The 18,157-nt window shown below is 43.5% G+C and overlaps 1 protein-coding gene across 3 annotated transcripts; it reads left to right on the top strand.

Annotated features, from left to right (window-relative positions):
• Positions 1-490: 490 nt before the first annotated feature.
• Positions 491-17,652, top strand: LRRC32 (leucine rich repeat containing 32). 3 transcript variants are annotated; one of them, XM_038411391.2, is made up of 3 exons: positions 491-783; positions 9,884-9,971; positions 15,012-17,652. In XM_038411391.2, exons 2-3 carry the CDS (start codon positions 9,888-9,890, stop codon positions 16,950-16,952), a joined length of 2,025 nt encoding a protein of 674 aa, XP_038267319.1. In that variant the 5' UTR covers positions 491-783; positions 9,884-9,887; the 3' UTR covers positions 16,953-17,652. The 3 variants fall into 3 exon arrangements, with proteins under 3 accessions (XP_038267319.1, XP_043359998.1, XP_038267407.1); XM_043504063.1 differs by lacking the exon at positions 491-783 and adding an exon at positions 803-1,068; XM_038411479.2 differs by lacking the exon at positions 491-783 and adding an exon at positions 5,638-5,767.
• Positions 17,653-18,157: the final 505 nt, after the last annotated feature.

Here is an 18,157-nt window from a genome sequence, read left to right as displayed (position 1 = left end):
GATTTATATCCATGTGAGATCAAAATCTGACCTAATAGTCATCTTAGAAAGCATATATATTCTCCCCCATTCAAACCTTAAAATACATTATTTTATATATCAATAGTTGGAGTCTAGGGGCCACAACTTCAAAGAAGTGGTAATGATTTATAGCGGATGACGACGTAGACTAAAAGGCCAAATTTTGCTCTCACTTGTAAATCCACTGCAGGCAATAGAACTACTTCTGATTTACCCCAACTTAACCGACAGTATGATCTAGGTCAAGGTACCTGAAAATGAATGTAACATGAACCAGACACACATCTGTAAGAAAGATACTATGAATTTACCTTCGAAATCTGCAAAGGGGATTTCTGGTGGTATTCGCAGAATGTTTCAATGTGTCAATATGAGAGGGGCGTTATTATCAGCTACGAACCTCCAGGAAATAAGCCAAGGTTAAGCAAGTGAAATGGAAAATGAGAAGAAGAGCAGAGGACTCACATTTAATTACTATTACTGAGGTCTATATTCACATGCTTACGGGAGCTTGGGAATAGGTTAGAGCAGATGACTGCTGAGCAATGAATTCAAGGGCCAGTCTATTGGGAGTATTTTTTTTTCTCTCAGTGACTTAAACTTCTGTCTGAGTTCTCAGAGTTTTTAGTCAGCTGGCCTGTAGCAGAGCTGCAACTTCCCCAAGGAAGCCCTTCCTCAACTTTCACTGGAGGGCTGTCGGGAGAGCCTGGGAGACGAACGCTGCAAGCAGAAGGGAAGTGTCCTCCTTCATCCAAACAGCAGGTACGTACAGCAACAAGTTAAACTTTGATGCTGCTGGAAAGCTGAGCCAAATGTTTCTCCGACTGCAGGACAAAGTGGGGATTCAGTAACTTGGAGCTGCAGCCTTTTAAAAAAATATAGCACCGAGGATGAAGGCACTGTTTAAATGAAACAATTTGTGTTAATGAATAGGCTGAATAACCGATCAAACGTACCACACAGTGAGCATGTTCCATACAGCTGTATGGCTAATTCATTGGGGAGCCTATTACAGTGGCTTGGATCATTTAAGTTAAGGAAGCACTGGTAAGTTTTACAACAAAACGATTGTGATGTTTCCTCCATCTTTTCACTACTAATGAAAATAGTAGTGAGACTTTCTAAACTCTTTGGGGCAAGATCAGCATGTCTGTATGGTGCTTGGTACAATTTGGGGGCTTCTGCAGTATAGGTACATAAACTAATGCTATAGAAAGTCTCCTGGCTCACAGTACTGGTATTGAGTGCAGGGAAATGAGCCAGGCATCATGAGTATCCTAGCTCTTGTGCTGACTCACTATCCAGCCTTGAGCAAATCATTTAACCCCTCTGTAAGATGGGGATAGCAGTATTTACTTTACCTTTAATCACTGCTATTAAAAAGCAACCTTTAAACTTCCCACACAGTGGTAACCGTGTGCGAGACACCATTCTCAGCATAGAAGGAAACTGATAGCTCAGAAGCCACTGTAGACAAATGAAGGTTTATGCTGACAATCTCCCCAGGAGGTTATGATTCTTGATTAACATTTGTACAATGCCTTGAAAATATGAATACAACAATGCCAAATATTCCTTGTCAAAATCTTCCTTCCTCTTAATCCTGTGTCAGGGTTCACATGGCACTGCAAAGGCAATGAAAATGCCTATGTATAAAAACCTAAGAAAATACCAAGTGTTGTTGTAGCCATGTTGGTCCAAGGATATGAGAGAGAGAAGGTGTGTGAGGTGAAGTTGGTCCAATAAAAAGACATTACCTCACCCAACTTCTCTCTCAAAGAAAATACTGTGAGAGCCAAACACTGCAGCCTCATTCATAAAAATATGTCTCCTAAACAAAGGTCCAGGTTAATTAAAACAGGAAACTTTTTTTTGTAATTGAAAAAGGGTTTTCAATTATCTTAATATTATGAAATCTCTCTGTTATTTACTTATCAGTTCGATTTGTTTTTTAAGCAAAGGGTTATGGCTTAGTGGGTAGATCAAATATTTTGGCCTTTTACCTGAAGAATGAGACATTATTCCCAAGAGGGTTACTGGACACCGTCCCAGTCAAAGGTATCTGAAATTAATTTCCTCGTCTCATTTGATCTTCTTTAGGATTACAGAACACATACATCTGCCTAAATTTTTCTTTAAAGATTGAATTCACTTGGAATAATAAATAAATAATAATAATACCACCACTTTTGGTCAAAGGTCCATACTCTCTGTGTCATCTCTCTCTATTGATACACATCCAGAGATTATCTTCATAGTTATATTTATTACGATAGAGCCACAGGGCCAACCATTGCGCTAGGCAACTGTACATACTCAGAGCAGTAGAAGGCCCCTGCCCTGAAGACCTCACAATCTAAATAGACAGATATAGGGAGGAGGGAGGGGTTCAACAAGCTTTTTTTCAGTGGTGCTGGAGAGGTTACTTAGGAAGGAAGAGATAAAAGGGAAGAGGACTGGGGGGTCAGGGCAGGAGAGAAGATGATAAACGAGTGTAGAGCTTCCCATGGGAGATTAGTCCAGTGCTGGGGCAGAGAACAGGTCTGTGGTTCTCTCCCCACTCCTGCTCTTGGAGATTCATTTCTTAGCAGACAGACAGATAGTTTTTTCACTTCTCAAAGGTAATGTTCCTGGTACTTGAACTGAAAGTGATCCAAAGGAATAGAACCTTCGGTCTATTTGTTGTTCATGAAAGAGAGGGTCTGAGACTACTTTGTCCACAGTAAGGGTCTGATACCACTCTGTCCAGCTCTGAACAGAACCCAACCATCTACGGACAGACCCTGCACAGAAAGGACTGCCGAGGTTGCTGCATTAGAGAGTGATTAAACTAGTGAAGGACAAACTCCAAAGGGCTGGAGGTTTGATTCACATAACCACCCAGAAGTATTAATGTGTCTCCAAAACCCTTGGAGATGTGCAACAGAACACTGGAAGTCTCATGAGAACCAGCTTCTGGGATTTCTGCTACTTCCTACTCTGGGTCATGCTGGGAGAAGACCACGAGAATGGCCTTTGAAAGAAAGGAGTATCTGAATACACAACTCTAACCCCAGCACTGACACCACATGCCTGTTTCTGCTCCCACTGATGTCACCGGCGAAACCCAGTTGAGTTCACTAAGAGCTACAGTAGGCAGTGATTTGTGCTGTGGCCTTGGGATAATCACATAGAGCCCAGTTCCACAAGGTCACAGGTGCTCTCAACTTCCATTGACTTAATCAGGATTTGAGGGCTCTCAGTCCCTTATGGGAGTGAGCACTTGATCTCGCTGCCTCAGTTTTCCAATCTGTAAAATAAGGATAATATTTACCTTACATTACTGGGATCCTCAAGATATAACTAGCTAATGTCTCTACAGCACTTTAAAGATGTAAATTGCTAAGTGTCGTTGCAACCAAACTCCAGAAGAGCAAATATTCACAAAAATAATGGCAGAGGGAGGTTACCCAAATGATTCAGAATCTTTAAAACAGTTTGGTTTGAGATCTGGTCTAGGAATAGGCACATGGCTGAGCAGATTTCATAGACTTTCCCACAATGGTTGGTTCATCTCTGATTATGAATCCAAATTTCCCACAAGTGTAAGGTGACCAGATGTCCTGATTTTATAGGGACAGTTCCTATTTTGGGGGCTTTTTCTTACATAGGCACCTATTACCCCCCCCCCCCACACACCCCCGTCCAGATTTTTTACACTTGCTATCTGGTCACCCTACACAAGCTTGACAGTTGAACCCCCCCCATTCCAGTCTGCAGGCAATGTGAATTTTCACTTGCTCAGGGCATTGTCTTATGTGCCAATGGTGGAATTCACCCAGCAGACAGTTCACTGCAGCTTGGGTTGGGAAAGCTCCATTAGTCCTTCCAGGATCATTCCAAGAGCTGATTAAAAACTTTTCGACAGAAGGGAAGCTTTCATGAAAAAAAAATTCTGTTTCTGTAAAATATTTTCAGTGTTTTCTCAAAAGTCCCCCAATGTTTTGGTTTTTTATTTGGAAAAAACTAAAGAAAATCTGTGTTTGGTTTTTTCAACAAACACCTGAGCAATTTTAAAGAACATTTTCAAGGAAAATGTTTGGATGATGATGGAATAAATCATAAAGGGATGATTTAGCTGGGGTTGGTCCTGCTTTGAGCAGGGGGTTGGACTAGATGACCTCCTGAGGTCTCTTCCGACCCTCATCTTCTCTGATTCTACAAAAATGAGAAATATTCATTTTTGGTAAATTTTTTCACAGGAAAAAAAATATTCTCCAGCCAGCCTTAATCATTTCCGATAGCCCATTTTTTAGTGTTTTTTCCAGTTTGGCTCTAAATGTCACATGGAATAAGGCTCACACCACTTCTCTTGGGAGTTGTTTCCACAGTGGAATACATCTCACTGATCAGAAGCTTTCCAGTTAGATGTGATTTTCTCTTTCTCTGTTCATTATTCCTAATCATACCCCTGCGTGCCACACGAAATAATCCCTCTCCTCTCTTTGGTGCTTATGCCTTTCCTTCTCAGGGTGCCTTACAAAAAACAAACAAAACAACCAAAGCCCTACTCCAAAGAGCTTATTTTTAACCACAGGAAAAATACAGAGCAAAATTCAGACAAGTGCGGGTTTGGAGACCACAATGGTGAAATCAGCATAGGAAGGAATTTGCAGCAGTGGGATTTTAAGTAGGAAAAGGCACCTGGAAGACAAATATTGGTCCAACCATAGGGGGCAGCATGAAATAATCCATATATAAATTAACTCACGGTAAATCTGAAATCACCATCACATCTTAATGTTAGATGTAAAATCTTTTTTTTAAATGAAAATATTTACTTGAAGGTCAGGCAGGTGGAACAATAAGTGGCCACAGAAATCAAACCACTTGTCTAGATGCAGCAGGGCCCACCCCAGCAATCTTTAGTCACCCTTACTCACATGAGTAGTCCAATTTAAATCTACACCGATAAATCATCTAGGGTGTGTTCTAGCCAATAATGAATTCCCATTTACTTCCGAGTTATATCAGGGCCTTCTGGACAAATCAATCAATAAGACGATTTGTGTGAGGAACGATTACTCCAGTGAGTAAGGGTTCCAGGACCAAGGGCTTCACTTGCATCAGTATTGTATCTTCTCATTTATAATCCTGAAATCTCAATTTATTTTGTAAGATACCTTTTGTAAGATAGTGATTCAGGGACTTTAAGTTTGCTTATCATACGCTCTGTGGCTCCTTTACAGCTCTTTAGGAATGTAACTCACAGACACAAAAATCTAAAGTAAACACACTGACTGATCCATACACAGAGTCAAGCAATGACATCTACAAAGAGAAGTCAAATATTTCTCTGGGCAAACACGGGGCCCAAACCTGAGAGCCTTGTTCAGTCAAAATTCCTGTATTTCTCAATCTGTGCTTTCCCCAAGTAGGCATTCCAGGACGAGTCCGAGTAGCTACTTTTCTTCTTAACACAGTGGTTGCTAGGACCCAGCAAACAACCAGGAGAGGAGTCAGAAGGGAGACAAGGGATATAATTTAAAGCAGACACTGTCCCAAATAAGGATATTTCCCTTAAAATGTCTCAGTTTCATCTCAGGCTGCAAAGTTACCAATGAAACCACTCCGTACTCTGAATGGGCGAGAGTGAAAATAAGGGTGATCTAATCTGTGCTATGGCTGACTAAACTCTGGAGAGATGGATATGATTTTTTTTTTATAGCAGAGGGTGGGAATGCAAATAACTGACACATGAAACAAGGTAAATTAATATATTCACTCTGTTCTTAAAAACAGCAAATGCAATAATGCATAGCACTAAGGAGCCTGGGGGTACATGGCCCTCTGTATAGTTAGTGTGTGTCTTACGTATGTTAAAGGAATACACATTGCGGCTTTGCTTCTCTTTTCTTTAGTTTGGATGAGAAAAAATAGTAATAATTAATTGTCTATATTACAGAAATCTAATCTTGAGGGAATTGGGAGTTTGTTGTTGTCATTGCTAAATACAAATGGCAACATTTAACCTCTATTAATGGTTACTGTTTAATGCCAAAAAAGGAGGATTGCAGAGCTTGTTGTTAAGGCAATAGACTGGGACTCAGGAGATCTGAGTTTAATTCCCAGTTCCTGTATGTCCTTGGGCGAGTCATTGACACTATATGCCTCAGTTTTCCTATCTGGGAAATGGAAATAATGATACTTCTTTTCTCCTACACTTTGTCTGTATCATCTGATTAGACATGCTGGCCCAGTTCCTAAGGTTTGGTATGGGATGGGAGAGGGGTGAATCTTATTCTCCAAAATTCATTCGCTGTCCAACTGTGGAGTGGGGAGCTGGGATGATGCAAAGTCTAGGCGGAAAGTTGTAACATTAAAGATGCTTTGAGGCTCAACCCTGTTCCCTCTGAAAACAGTGGGGATTTCACTATAATGGGAGCATGCTGGGACCGTAAATGAAACCGCCTGCATTTCAGGAAGTCCTAGTGGTAACAACAGCTCCCTTTATAGCAAGTTACTGTTTCAGCTGCTCCCAAATTACTTTTGAAAATCCTGGGTTGTCAGAGCCATCAGCTCAGATGTAGGTGGTCAGGGTTTGTTGGTGGCTGCAGCACCGTGTGGGTCTTCAGCCCGCTCTGGCAGACTCCCCACAGATCCTGTGATGCCTATGCCTCTCACACTTATTTACCAGGCAGTGGAGTGAGAAAGCAAAGGAGCTGCACTGATGAAAACTAGGCAAAGCAGGAGAAAGCTCCTCAGCCTGGTACTTGAACTGAAAGTGACCCAAAGGAATAGACTCTTCAGGTCTATTTGTTGTTCATGAAAGAGAGGATCCGATACCACTCTGTCCACAGTTAGCTACCCTGAAATTGTGTGGTCTAGTGGTTAGAGCAGGAGACTAGCAATGGATTCTACTGCACTTGGATACCAATGTGGTAGTCACCTTAGAAATATGTAGGATGGACAGATTCCTTCCTCTGCTGCTGATTTACCCAAGGTCCCTCAGCAAGTCACTTAGCCACTCTGTGCCGCTTTTTCCCAGGGGAGGAAGAGCCCAGTCTCCAAGCCGGGTTCAGGCAATGATTCATTACAGTTTGTGAAGCACTTTGAGATCTTTGGATTTGCAAAGTCCTTTTTAAGTGAAAAATATTATTACTGAAAGCACCCGAGTAAAATTCTCCCACAGCGCTAGTTTAATGGATGGAATCCATCGCAGACAGGAAATACTCAGGGCTGCACTGTTTGGAGCCATATCCCAGGATACATAGAGAACTGCCCTATGTGGGGCAATATCCAGCAGAGATTATTTATTTTATTTTTTTAGATATGAAAGATACCCAAGCAAAGCTCTGGATGCCTCGCCATTATTTAAGGATCACAAATCATAAATACGCACGTCAGACTTTCTTCTCCTTTCAAATCCAACTGTGATACCACAGACAATCCCCTCTCTCTCTTTGACTCTTACTCCAAAACAACCCCACAGATGAGTCCTGCAGCATGTTCTGAAGGTCAACAAATTTGGGCTCCTTTGAGCTGAGTGGGGAGAATTCCAGAGAATTCATGGAGAGCAGATAGTGTACAGCACCTGCCATTGGAAGATTTGGGAGCACTTTGCCAACAGTAGTTAAAAGGCTTCAGAAAACCCGCTAGAATACTGTCCCTATTTTAGAGATCGGGAAACTGAGGCACCGAGGACATTAAGAACCTTTGATCACAGTGCAGTGTTCAAGCCTAAAATAAAACCCACCGGTATCACAGCTCCCAGATTTCCACCCCACCCCTGATCAGACTCGACTGGAATGAGGAAAATGTGCTCTAAAAACAGAGCAAGTCATAGGTGGCCTGAACTTCCCAGGATCTGTTTCCTGGAGCCATCCTTGCTGTTGCTCATGTTGTGAGGGACGTGCAAAGTTACACTCACAGGAAGCCTAGGGACTGGTAGAAAGAATCAAGCCAAACTATGGGGCAATGCTGTGACAAAGAGAAAAAGCAAACAGAACTGTGAATGACACGCTCAAAAGGGAAGTGATTTGTACTGGCTGGGGGCTAGAGCCCAAAAGAGGATTTCCAGCAGACTTAGCTAGAATTTCTCCAGGAAGCTCCCAGGCCTCACATCCTAGTGCCGTGGTTCTCAACCAAGGGTCCGCAGCCCCTCAGGGGGCCGTGAGCCGGCTTCAGGGGACCACAGGGCCACACAGCTGAAGCCTGGCACCCCGAGCCCTGGTGCCCGTGGGGCTGAAAACAGGATCCTAAGCCCTAGTACCCCCATGAAGATGAAGCCCAGCACCCCGAACCCCAGCATCCCCACGGGTCTAAAGCCTCGAGTCCTAGTGCCCCCCTGTGGGGCTGAAGCCAAGAGCCCTGAACCCACCCCTGCTGGGCCCTGGAGATTTTATAGTATGGTAGGGGGAGACCTCAGAAAGAAAAAGATTGAGAACCCCTGTCTAGTGCACCTGTTTGCACCACTCTGCATCTGGCAACCAGAGCCACTTTGCACTGATGCACCAAAGACAGTTTGCCTGTTAGCCAATATGTCCTTTAAAAACTGATTCAGCTCAGGGAGTTCCACCATCTGTAAATGACTCCACCTGTTCAGCCTCGAGAAACTCAAGAAATGGAGGAATTTGCTGAAAGAGTTGTCATGTTTATGACAGAGGCTGTAATAAGGGTGTGTTCTTTGAGATCAGAGCAGGGGCCTTGGATCTAGGATTGGTGAATTATATTCACAGCTCTGCCACTGATTAAACTCAATCTGCCTTGAGCAAGGCACTCAGCCTCTGTGCCTCAGTTTCCCCATCTGAAAAATGGGGATACTACTATTACTAACCTTCGATATCCAGGGGGAGTTTGGGGCAGGGGAGGTTATCTCCTTCCTCTGAAGCATCGAGGATGGCCACATCTGGAGATGGAACACTGGATGGGGAGGACCAGGGCTCTGAGGTGGCATCAAGCATTCTCTCTCACAGGTGCTTAGCTGGCTGATTCTTGTTCACATGCTCACGGTCGAATTGATTGCCAAATATGCGGTTAGGAAGGAAGTTTTCCCCAGGTCGATTGGCATGTGGGTATGGGTCACTTGCCAGGATTATCTGGGTATATTTCACAGACTCATTTCCCTGCCTTTGTGGGGGCCTCAGCCACTGGTGCAACTTGCTCCCTCCTATTCTTTGCCTGTGGCACATAATAGTCTAGTCTCCAGTGGTCTCATTTCAGTTGTGGGGCTATTGTGCGGGCACTGGGTGGTGTTGGTCACCTGTGATATACAAGTCAGACTACATGTTCTGATGGTCCCCTCTGGCCCTATAATTGTACGGTACCTTGCCAGGGTCTGGTGTGACTTCATTAAAATGTTTGTAAAGCTCTTCCAGATCCTGGGAGGAGAGGTGCTATAAAAGTGGAGACTATTATATCATTTGTTGAGCACCACCAGTGTGCGCAGGTGAAGACAAAGGAGAGATAGGGCCAGATTTACAAGGGCAATGATCATCCACTAGCTGCCTTGAGAACAACAGAGCTACTGAATGCTAAGCACTTTTGACAGCCTGATCACATGCTTGGGTGCGTAAGTGGAAGCTGTCAGGTGCCATGGTGTTTGAAAATCTGGCTGACAGTCTAAGATATGCAACACAGTGGGCAACCCATAGAAACGTTCAGTCTTAGAGCTTTCCTGCCAGCTCTCCTACTTCATAAGGCTCCCTTCTCTGCTGGAATGGGCCAGAGGGCTTTACAAATGAAGCGAGCTCAGAGGTGGGCTAAGTTATTCTACTATGTATGCAAGTCCCTGTGCCAATCGCTGGTGCGGACCCTGCTGTCCAGTGGCTGCCGAGACTTAACACCATGTTTAGCTTGAACCCTTCTTTGCTTTTCCCTGCAGAGCCATGAAACTGTATCTTTTACTCTTCCTGGCAGCGAACGGAGGGATCTCTAGCCATCGGCCCTTGGAAGAGTCGCCCTGTGAAATGGTAAGAGATTCCCCAAGGAGGAGCCAGCTCCTCTTTCATGACTCTCCTTAATTATTAGTAGTACCATTCTAGATGCCCTAAATGAGATTGGGACCCCGATGACAAAGGTGCTGCACAAACATGTAGTAACTGACAGTCTCTGCCACAAAGAGCTTACAATCTCAGGATCTGTCTGCACAGCAGCCGGGTGATGTGATTCCCAGCTTGGGTAGAAGTACACGTGCTACTTCTGCTCAAGCTAGCAATGTGGCTGAGGGGACAGGGCTAGCCACCCATGCACAATCCTGTGCGAGATCCTGGGTACGTACTCGGGTGGCTAGCCTGAGCTGCTGCCAGTGTCTCCATGGCTGCACTGCTCTATTTTAGCGCACTAGCGCGTGTAAGGCCAACAGACCCCGGTTGTCAGTGGGCACGGATTGAACCTGGGACCTTGGGAGCTAAATGCGTTAGCCGCAAGCCACATGGCTCTTAGCTAAAGCGGTAGCAGTCTCATTAATCTCTAAGTGGTCTCGGTGCCACCAAAGGGGCACAGAATACCACACCCAGGAGGCGTGTGGGTTACACTCACACAGAGCGAGCGCACAGATCTCTAGAGGACCTGGGAATTACACCTCTCAGCTGCTGTGCAGACAGACCCTACGTGGGCAAGACATGCATAAGGTGGGAGAAAGGAAAGATTTTTATCCCCATTTTATTGCAGGGCAATGGAGGCACAGAAATATTAATTGACTTGCCCAGAGTTGCACAGGAAGTCTGTGGCAGAGCCAGGAAGAGATCCCAGATCTCCTGAGTCCCATTCCAGCGTCTTACGCACAAGGCAATCCTTTCTTAAAAAAGGAATTCCTTCTGTGACATGAACAAACCCCACTGCTCCCCCTAGAGCAATGTTTCTCAAAGCCAGTCTGCCGCTTGTTCAGGGAAAGCCCCTGGTGGGCCTGACTGGTTTGTTTACCTGCCGCGTCCGCAGGTTCAGCTGATCACGGCTCCCACTGGCTGCGGTTCACCGCTCCAGGCCAGTGGGGGCTGCAGGAAGGGCGGCCAGCACTTCCCTTGGCCCGCGCTGCTTCCCACAGCCTCCATTGGCCTGGAGCGGCGAACCACGGCCACTGGGAGCCGCGATCGGCCGAAACTGTGGACGCGGCAGGTAAACAAACCGGTCCAGCCCGCCAGGGGCTTTCCCTGAACAAGCGGCGGACTGGCTTTGAGAACCACTGCCCTAGAGTGACAGTGAGCCCCATTCTCCCGTCACTTACACTGGTTTAACACCAACTTCAGTGGAGTTTTTCCTGACTTATGCTGGGTGTGAGGTCAGAATCAGGCCCACTTAGAGACAAAACCCAAAACCTCTATCTCCAAAGCATGATTTGTCCCACAGATGTTTTTTAAACACCTTATACCAGAATGTAAATGTTATTCACAGATGAATTGGTTCTCCTCTCCCTCCTTCCCTTTACCCAGATACAGCTGACAGTAAAGGGGAGTTTAAAAATACTCCTCTACTTCTTTAAATGTTGAAGCTGTTCAGCACAAATCCTCAAGAATTTCCAAAATAGGGAAAAGAATAATTTGCTGGCTGTGCAGATCTCCCTTATGGGACTCATTCCTTTCCTGCTGTACTAATGCACTTCCTGAATTCAGGGAAATTAGGGTCTAGCATACAAAAAGAACTTGGGAAGGTGGCTGAATCTCTCACTTATTGGCTGGAGAGGAAGAAATGATGAAACCACTGTAAACATGACACTTTTGGTCCCATGTATCCCAGACATGCGAACTCAGGATGACACACACCATAAATCTAATAAGAGCTTACCCCCTGCCCTCATTTTGATGGGTTGTAGATCAAGCTGATTCCTTGAGAAGTAAATATTGGCTGATTTCCTCAACCCCCCTGTAAACCTCACTCTTCCAGGCAAAGGAAGAGTCCAAAAAAGTTTTGATCTATTTAGTGCAACTGGGATACATTTGATGCTGACAAAACACTCTGTAGTCAGAGCCAGGTTCTCATCTAGTGTCAAATGACACTGCACCATTAATCTCAATGGAGTTATACTGGTCTACACTGGCTGAGAATCTGCCCAATGAGATAAAACAGGGTCCAAATCCAAACACAGTTCAGCCCAGATTAACTTTGATAGCGAGAGCAATTGACATTCCCTGTTATTTCACAATGTGATGTTTCACAAATCACTCTTCCTGTGATGACATCTTTCGACTAGAGGAAGGCCATAGCTGGAATCTTTTATCCAACCCATCCCGAAGACTGATAGTTCATAAAACTGGACCCAGCTCTGAATCGCAACAGGTATTTGTTTGGCAACATCACAACTCAGTTAAAGAGGTATTTCAAAATCAACCCCCCAAATTCCCTTATGGGCCATTGCAGAGAAGAGACAAAGAGCCAGATTTGCAGCTGCTGTAACTCAGCACCAGTATACACAAGCTGAGGATCTAGCCCAAAGCCTTGTGTTCAAACACCCTAACTTTAGTGTCTAGGATGAGATGGGACCAAGATCCAAACCACCCTGGTTTTAGTTTTGTTAAAGAGAAGGCAGCTGCTGGCTCCATCCCCAAAAATTACCAGCTAGAGTTGAGTGGCAGAGTTTGAATCTGAATCCAAACTTCCCCACACTTCAGAGCTGTTGGGCCAATTTTTATCTAATAACCTCCTTTTCTATGTGGAGCAGATGCTGACTTTCCCACTCTTAGCACTGCAGGCCACTGTACTTTAAAACTAACAGCTGCCAGAGCTGAGGAGGAAGGAATGCAAGCCCAGAAGATGACAGCTTTTCTAATGCTCATGCAAATGCTATTCTTTCTGGCTCCTGAGTTTTCTTCATCCCACTCCCAACCCCTTCCTTAGCTGACTGAATAAGGCCTCCTCCCTACCCCCCTGCTAGATCCTTTGGGCCTCTGGTCACCTTTCAGCTCAAGTGAGCTACTCTAAAGTCTCGGTGGGAAGGCGCTAATGGCTCAGAGAAGCCAGGATGCATTCCTTTCCCCTTCCTGGGGATTTAGCTGCTCTGGGTGGATTTGGGGTTCAAATTTCAATATGCGGTTCACTTGGGAACTCTCAGAGAGCTTTGCCATGAGGGGAGCACCGCACAGCAGACTGGGTGTAGCTGGAGTCCAGCCCTGGCTGAGGGGTTTCATTTGTCTGGCATATTTATGACAAGCCACACATCCGGCAATGTGCACTCTCCATTACTCACATGCGTAAGTGATTCACAAAACACTGGATGTTACCCAGATTCTCGTAAACATCCCAGAGGCTTCATCCTCCTCTCCCCCTCCGGCTTGTGTGAAACAGATGTTTGGAGGAGAGATTTTTGTTTTAAAGGCTAACACACAGCCTTGCTTCATGATGGTTAGCCCCTAGTTCTCCATATAAGAATAATTAGAGGGATTCAGCAAGCAGTTTGACCCAGAGGATCCCATGACCTACATGAATAGATAGATACCTATTTAGATAGCGTAGATGCTTACTAAGCATTTTGGACTCTGCTCCAATCTTGCTGCTGGATGTTAATTTTAACAGCACAATGTGTACGTCTTACACTTACACCAGGCCTTTTAGCCCAGTGCTCCCAAAATTCCTTGCAAATTATAGCTCATATTTTGCCCTTGGATGCATACTTGAAGCTCCCTATCAACTGCATTCAGACTAGGGTGACCAGACAGCAAGGGTGAAAAATCGAGACATGGGGTGGGGGGTAATAGGTGCCTATATCAGAAAAGCCCCTAATATCAGGACTGACCCTATAAAATTGGGACATCTGGTCACCCTAATTCAGACCCACACATCCAAAAGACGAAACTGACTTTGATGTATGGGTATTAACTTACCAGCTGCTTTAAAGCATCCCTTAAAAGGCCACACCCTTTACGCATCCCGATTTCACCCTTAGCTGTACCAGTGAGAGCTGCAGCATGTGTGAATCCCCCCACATGCCATTTCCCTGCTGCATTCCTTCTAGTCCACATGAAACAGTGTGCACCACACTGGTCACCAGGCCAAAAGAAAGAAGCTGTTGCCTTGGAGAAAGCACAAACATAGAAGGACAGAGGTCTGGATAAAGTGGAGGGAGTTTAAGGTGAGATGTAGAAATGTTTTGGGAGCAGAGGCACTGATTTAAAGACAGATTGATTAGCTAAACAATGGTTACGGAGAGATGTGATTACAATCTACAAATATTTGAAAGGTGTAAATAACAAGAAGAAGGATTGTTTATTTAGGGCTGGATTCCGATAGACTTCCTCTCAATGAGTAGTACTGTACTTTGAGACTAATCCCACTGAAGTCAATAGAGCTAATTACGGAGTATTATTCATTTAACTATTCATAATATATATTAATACTTATTTTATACTTTAATTATTAATAATACTTATTAATTTAAGGCAAAGTGGCAGAATCTGGTTTATTATGAGGCATGATGGGGTAGACATGAAATTATGCCATGGAAGTTTAGGCTGAATAAATATCAGAGAAAAGTGTTTGAGTGCAAGGTCTAATAGACAATGGAATATTCTCAAGGGAAGCGATGGGACCCACCACTCAGGACTTTTAAAACTAAACTGGATGAAAGGTACAAATCAGACTAATCCTGTGCTGGCTAGAGGATGGGCTAGATGATCTAATGGATCCTCTCCAGCTTGAACTTTTATGATGCCAGATCTCAAAAATCAAAGGACCCAATTCTCTTCTCTCTTAGGGGTAATCTACATGGGGGAATTTACTGGCATAATTATACTGATACAATGATACTGCTGTAGTTACCCCAGTATAACTCCCTATAGGGGAACTCTTATTGCAGTACAAGTCAGGAGTATCTCTGTTGAAATGAAATGAAAACCCACCCTACACTGTGAAGGAATTCAGACTTCCTGTCACCTGAATAGAGAACAGCATAGTATGACCAATTGCCAAGAAAAGGAATATAATCAGATTCTGAATATTATGTTGTCTTTATATTGTATGAAAAGCCATTGAGCATCCCATAAGTAGTAACCAGGACTCCCTGTTCTCTTTCTTTTCTGCAGGTAAAGATGAAGGCATTTTGTCATGGCAAAGAGCTTCACCAAATCCCTCCAGAGCTCCATCCAAACATAAATAAAATAGATTTGTCTGGAAATCAGATAAAAAATATCTCTGAGAAGCCACTGACATTTTATACCTCACTCCAGCATTTGGATTTAAGATCCAACCAAATAAGCTTCATTGAGCCTGGAGTCTTCACATACATGACAAGCCTGGTGGAGGTAAATTTAGCCAATAACCGGTTAGATGAGTTGGCTCAGCATAGGACACCGGGTGTTGGACTTTTACCAGAGATCAGAACACTGGACTTGTCCCACAACAGACTTTACAATGGAATGGCTGAATATTTTATGCACAAAGCACCATCACTTCAGTATCTTTCCTTGGCAGAAAACAGCATTACCGTGATATTGCGCAGGATGTTTCAGGGGTCACCAGCTCTTGTTGAGGTTGACCTCCACAGTAATATCATCATGGACATAGAAGAAGGTGCCTTTGAAACTCTGGTGCATCTCACCAAGCTCAATCTCTCCATGAACTCGATCACTTGCATCTCAGATTTCAACCTAAGACAACTGCAGATACTCGACCTCAGTAGGAACAGCATTGAGACTTTTCATACAACAGAGTCAAAGGAAGAATATAACCTGAGGTGGCTGGATCTTAGTGAGAACAAGCTACTGCGCTTCCCAGTTTTCCCCCAGGTGAACAAGCTGGCGTATCTGAATTTATCTAAGAATTTAATGCAGCTTACTGCAGACTCTGCTCACAATGAGATGGACTATATGGAAAGGGACTGGCTAGAAGCTCCTTTTCATCTTCTGGATCAGAAGCAAAATACAAACACAAGTTCTCTGTATCTATCCCAGCTTTTATATTTAGACTTAAGTTATAATGAGATCAAATCCATCCCAAATGAGTTCTTTGAGTCAATGTCTTCCCTTCGGTTTCTTAATCTCAGTAAAAATTGTCTCCAGACATTTGCAGTAAATTATGACAGTGCATTGATCTCACTAGCCATCCTTGATTTAAGCTTCAATGCTTTGCAGAATCTCTTACTAGATGCCAGCACATTGACTAATTTACAGGAGCTCTACATTCAAAACAATCATCTCCAAGCCCTGCAATTTGATATCTTTGCAAGCCTTCCCAGCATCAAATTGCTTAATCTCCAGAGTAATAATATTAGCTTTTGCAGCATGTATTCAGGATTAGCTAAACAAAGGCTTACTGGAGAGGAGACTGGTTGTGTATCATTTGTTGACTTCCCTGCTCTTAGGTACTTATATCTAGCTGACAACATGTTGAAGAATTTACCAATATATTCTTTTTACAAGACTTCACTAATTCTCCTGGAGCTCTCCATGAACCAAGGACTGAAAATAGAGGCTAAAGCACTATCAGGACTGGAGACATCTCTTGAGTATTTGAATTTACATGGCAATGGCATGACAGTTTTAAATATTGACCTGCCTCATTTTCATCATCTTAAACATTTAAACCTGTCGGAAAATCAGCTGAGCTGGTTACCCAAATGGGGTAGTGATGCTTCGTTGGAAGTTCTGGATCTACAGAAAAACAGTTTTAGTAATCTACAAAGCAGTAACATTTTAGCATTAGAGAACTCTCTTAAAAACTTATATCTTGCTGGGAACCCACTCAGCTGCTGTGGAAATGTCTGGCTCTCATCTATAATCCAGAATAAAAATGTAGAGATCCCTGGTGTAGAGCAGATAACATGCCAGTACTCCAAGAGCTTTGGGTACCAAGAAGAAATTTATATTAGCAGCATAAGACCAGAAGTCTGTGAAAAAGAGGATCTAAAGAAAATCAATGTGCTTATTATACTAACGGTTGCATTAATTTTATCAGTAATCATCATTGGACTGGGTTCATTTTGTTGCTTCCGCAGACAAAAGTTTAGCCAGCAATTTAAAGCATAGCACATGCCCAAACTTAACGAGAAATAAAATCAGGTGCTACACTGAAAACATATAGAAATGAAGGGTCAGATTCTTGCCTTTGATTTAACTGTGGATTTTAGGCCAGTTTTTAATCTGCTCTCAGTTGCACCAGCATCATTTCTTGGGGTTGCAGCAACAAAGTAACCGAGAAGAGAATTTGTCATATTTTGCACTTTTTCCATGCTCATGCAGAACTGTGAAAGCTTGCTCATCAGAAGCTGAGAATCTTCATCTTCATAGCATAAAACTGGGCTAGTTGAAGGTTTGTGGAACTTAAACCAGCCAAAACTCTTTTGGGTACTACAAACTTTTCACTGAAATGCTAAGCCAGCTTTTTGGTGCCTCTGGATAGGGAGAATCCCCTCCTGCCCCGTGCCAAGGTTGCATATCATGGTTTAATAGTCATTTGTGTAACAATACTTGGGGATCTCATCACAGCAGACAGGCAGGATGACTCCTCATGCATCTTTGCAAAACTTCCCAAACCCACATGCTTCAGCGAAACCCATCTCTTTGATTTGGGGTTTTGCTTTTTCATAACAGGTTTGAGGCAGTTCAACTCTTAAAGCTAAACTCAAGGGAAGTGAACCCACACAACCCAGGACCAGTGAAAAACAAAGTCTGACCCTTCTCCCTTTGAAGTCAATTGCAAATCTCCCACTCATTCCAATGTGAACAGGATTAGACTAAAAGAAAAGGAGTACTTGTGGCACCTTAGAGACTAACAAATTTATTAGAGCATAAGCTTTCGTGAGCTACAGCTCACTTCATCGGATGCATTTGGTGGGAAAAAAAAGGAAAAAAAATTAGACTAGTGATCTCAAAAACAATAACTTCTCACAGATCGATGGAGCTCATGACAGCTACTTAAGCTATGCGGTTGTTTGTGAGGATCAAACCAAGGAACTTCAGTACCAAAACCACAGGTATCTAATGCTTGTGTTAAAGGAGAGCTCAATTAGTTAGCAGCAGGCTGTTACATTCAACGGGACTAGCTACTACTGGGAGACTTGATTACGCACATGAAACTCAGTGTATTATGCCTATACCACAATATGTGATAGACATTTGCATTAAGTATCACAGTTACACAATTCAGCACAGAGAGGAGGAATCTCTCCATAGCGTGCAATATATATTTATCTGGTTTTAATGTGAGGAAATTCATTTCTTTGGCAACCATA

Source organism: Dermochelys coriacea, chromosome 1, assembly GCF_009764565.3.
Source record: "Dermochelys coriacea isolate rDerCor1 chromosome 1, rDerCor1.pri.v4, whole genome shotgun sequence".
NCBI classification, from domain to species: Eukaryota; Metazoa; Chordata; order Testudines; family Dermochelyidae; genus Dermochelys; species Dermochelys coriacea.
This window is presented reverse-complemented; position numbering and strand designations above follow the sequence as displayed.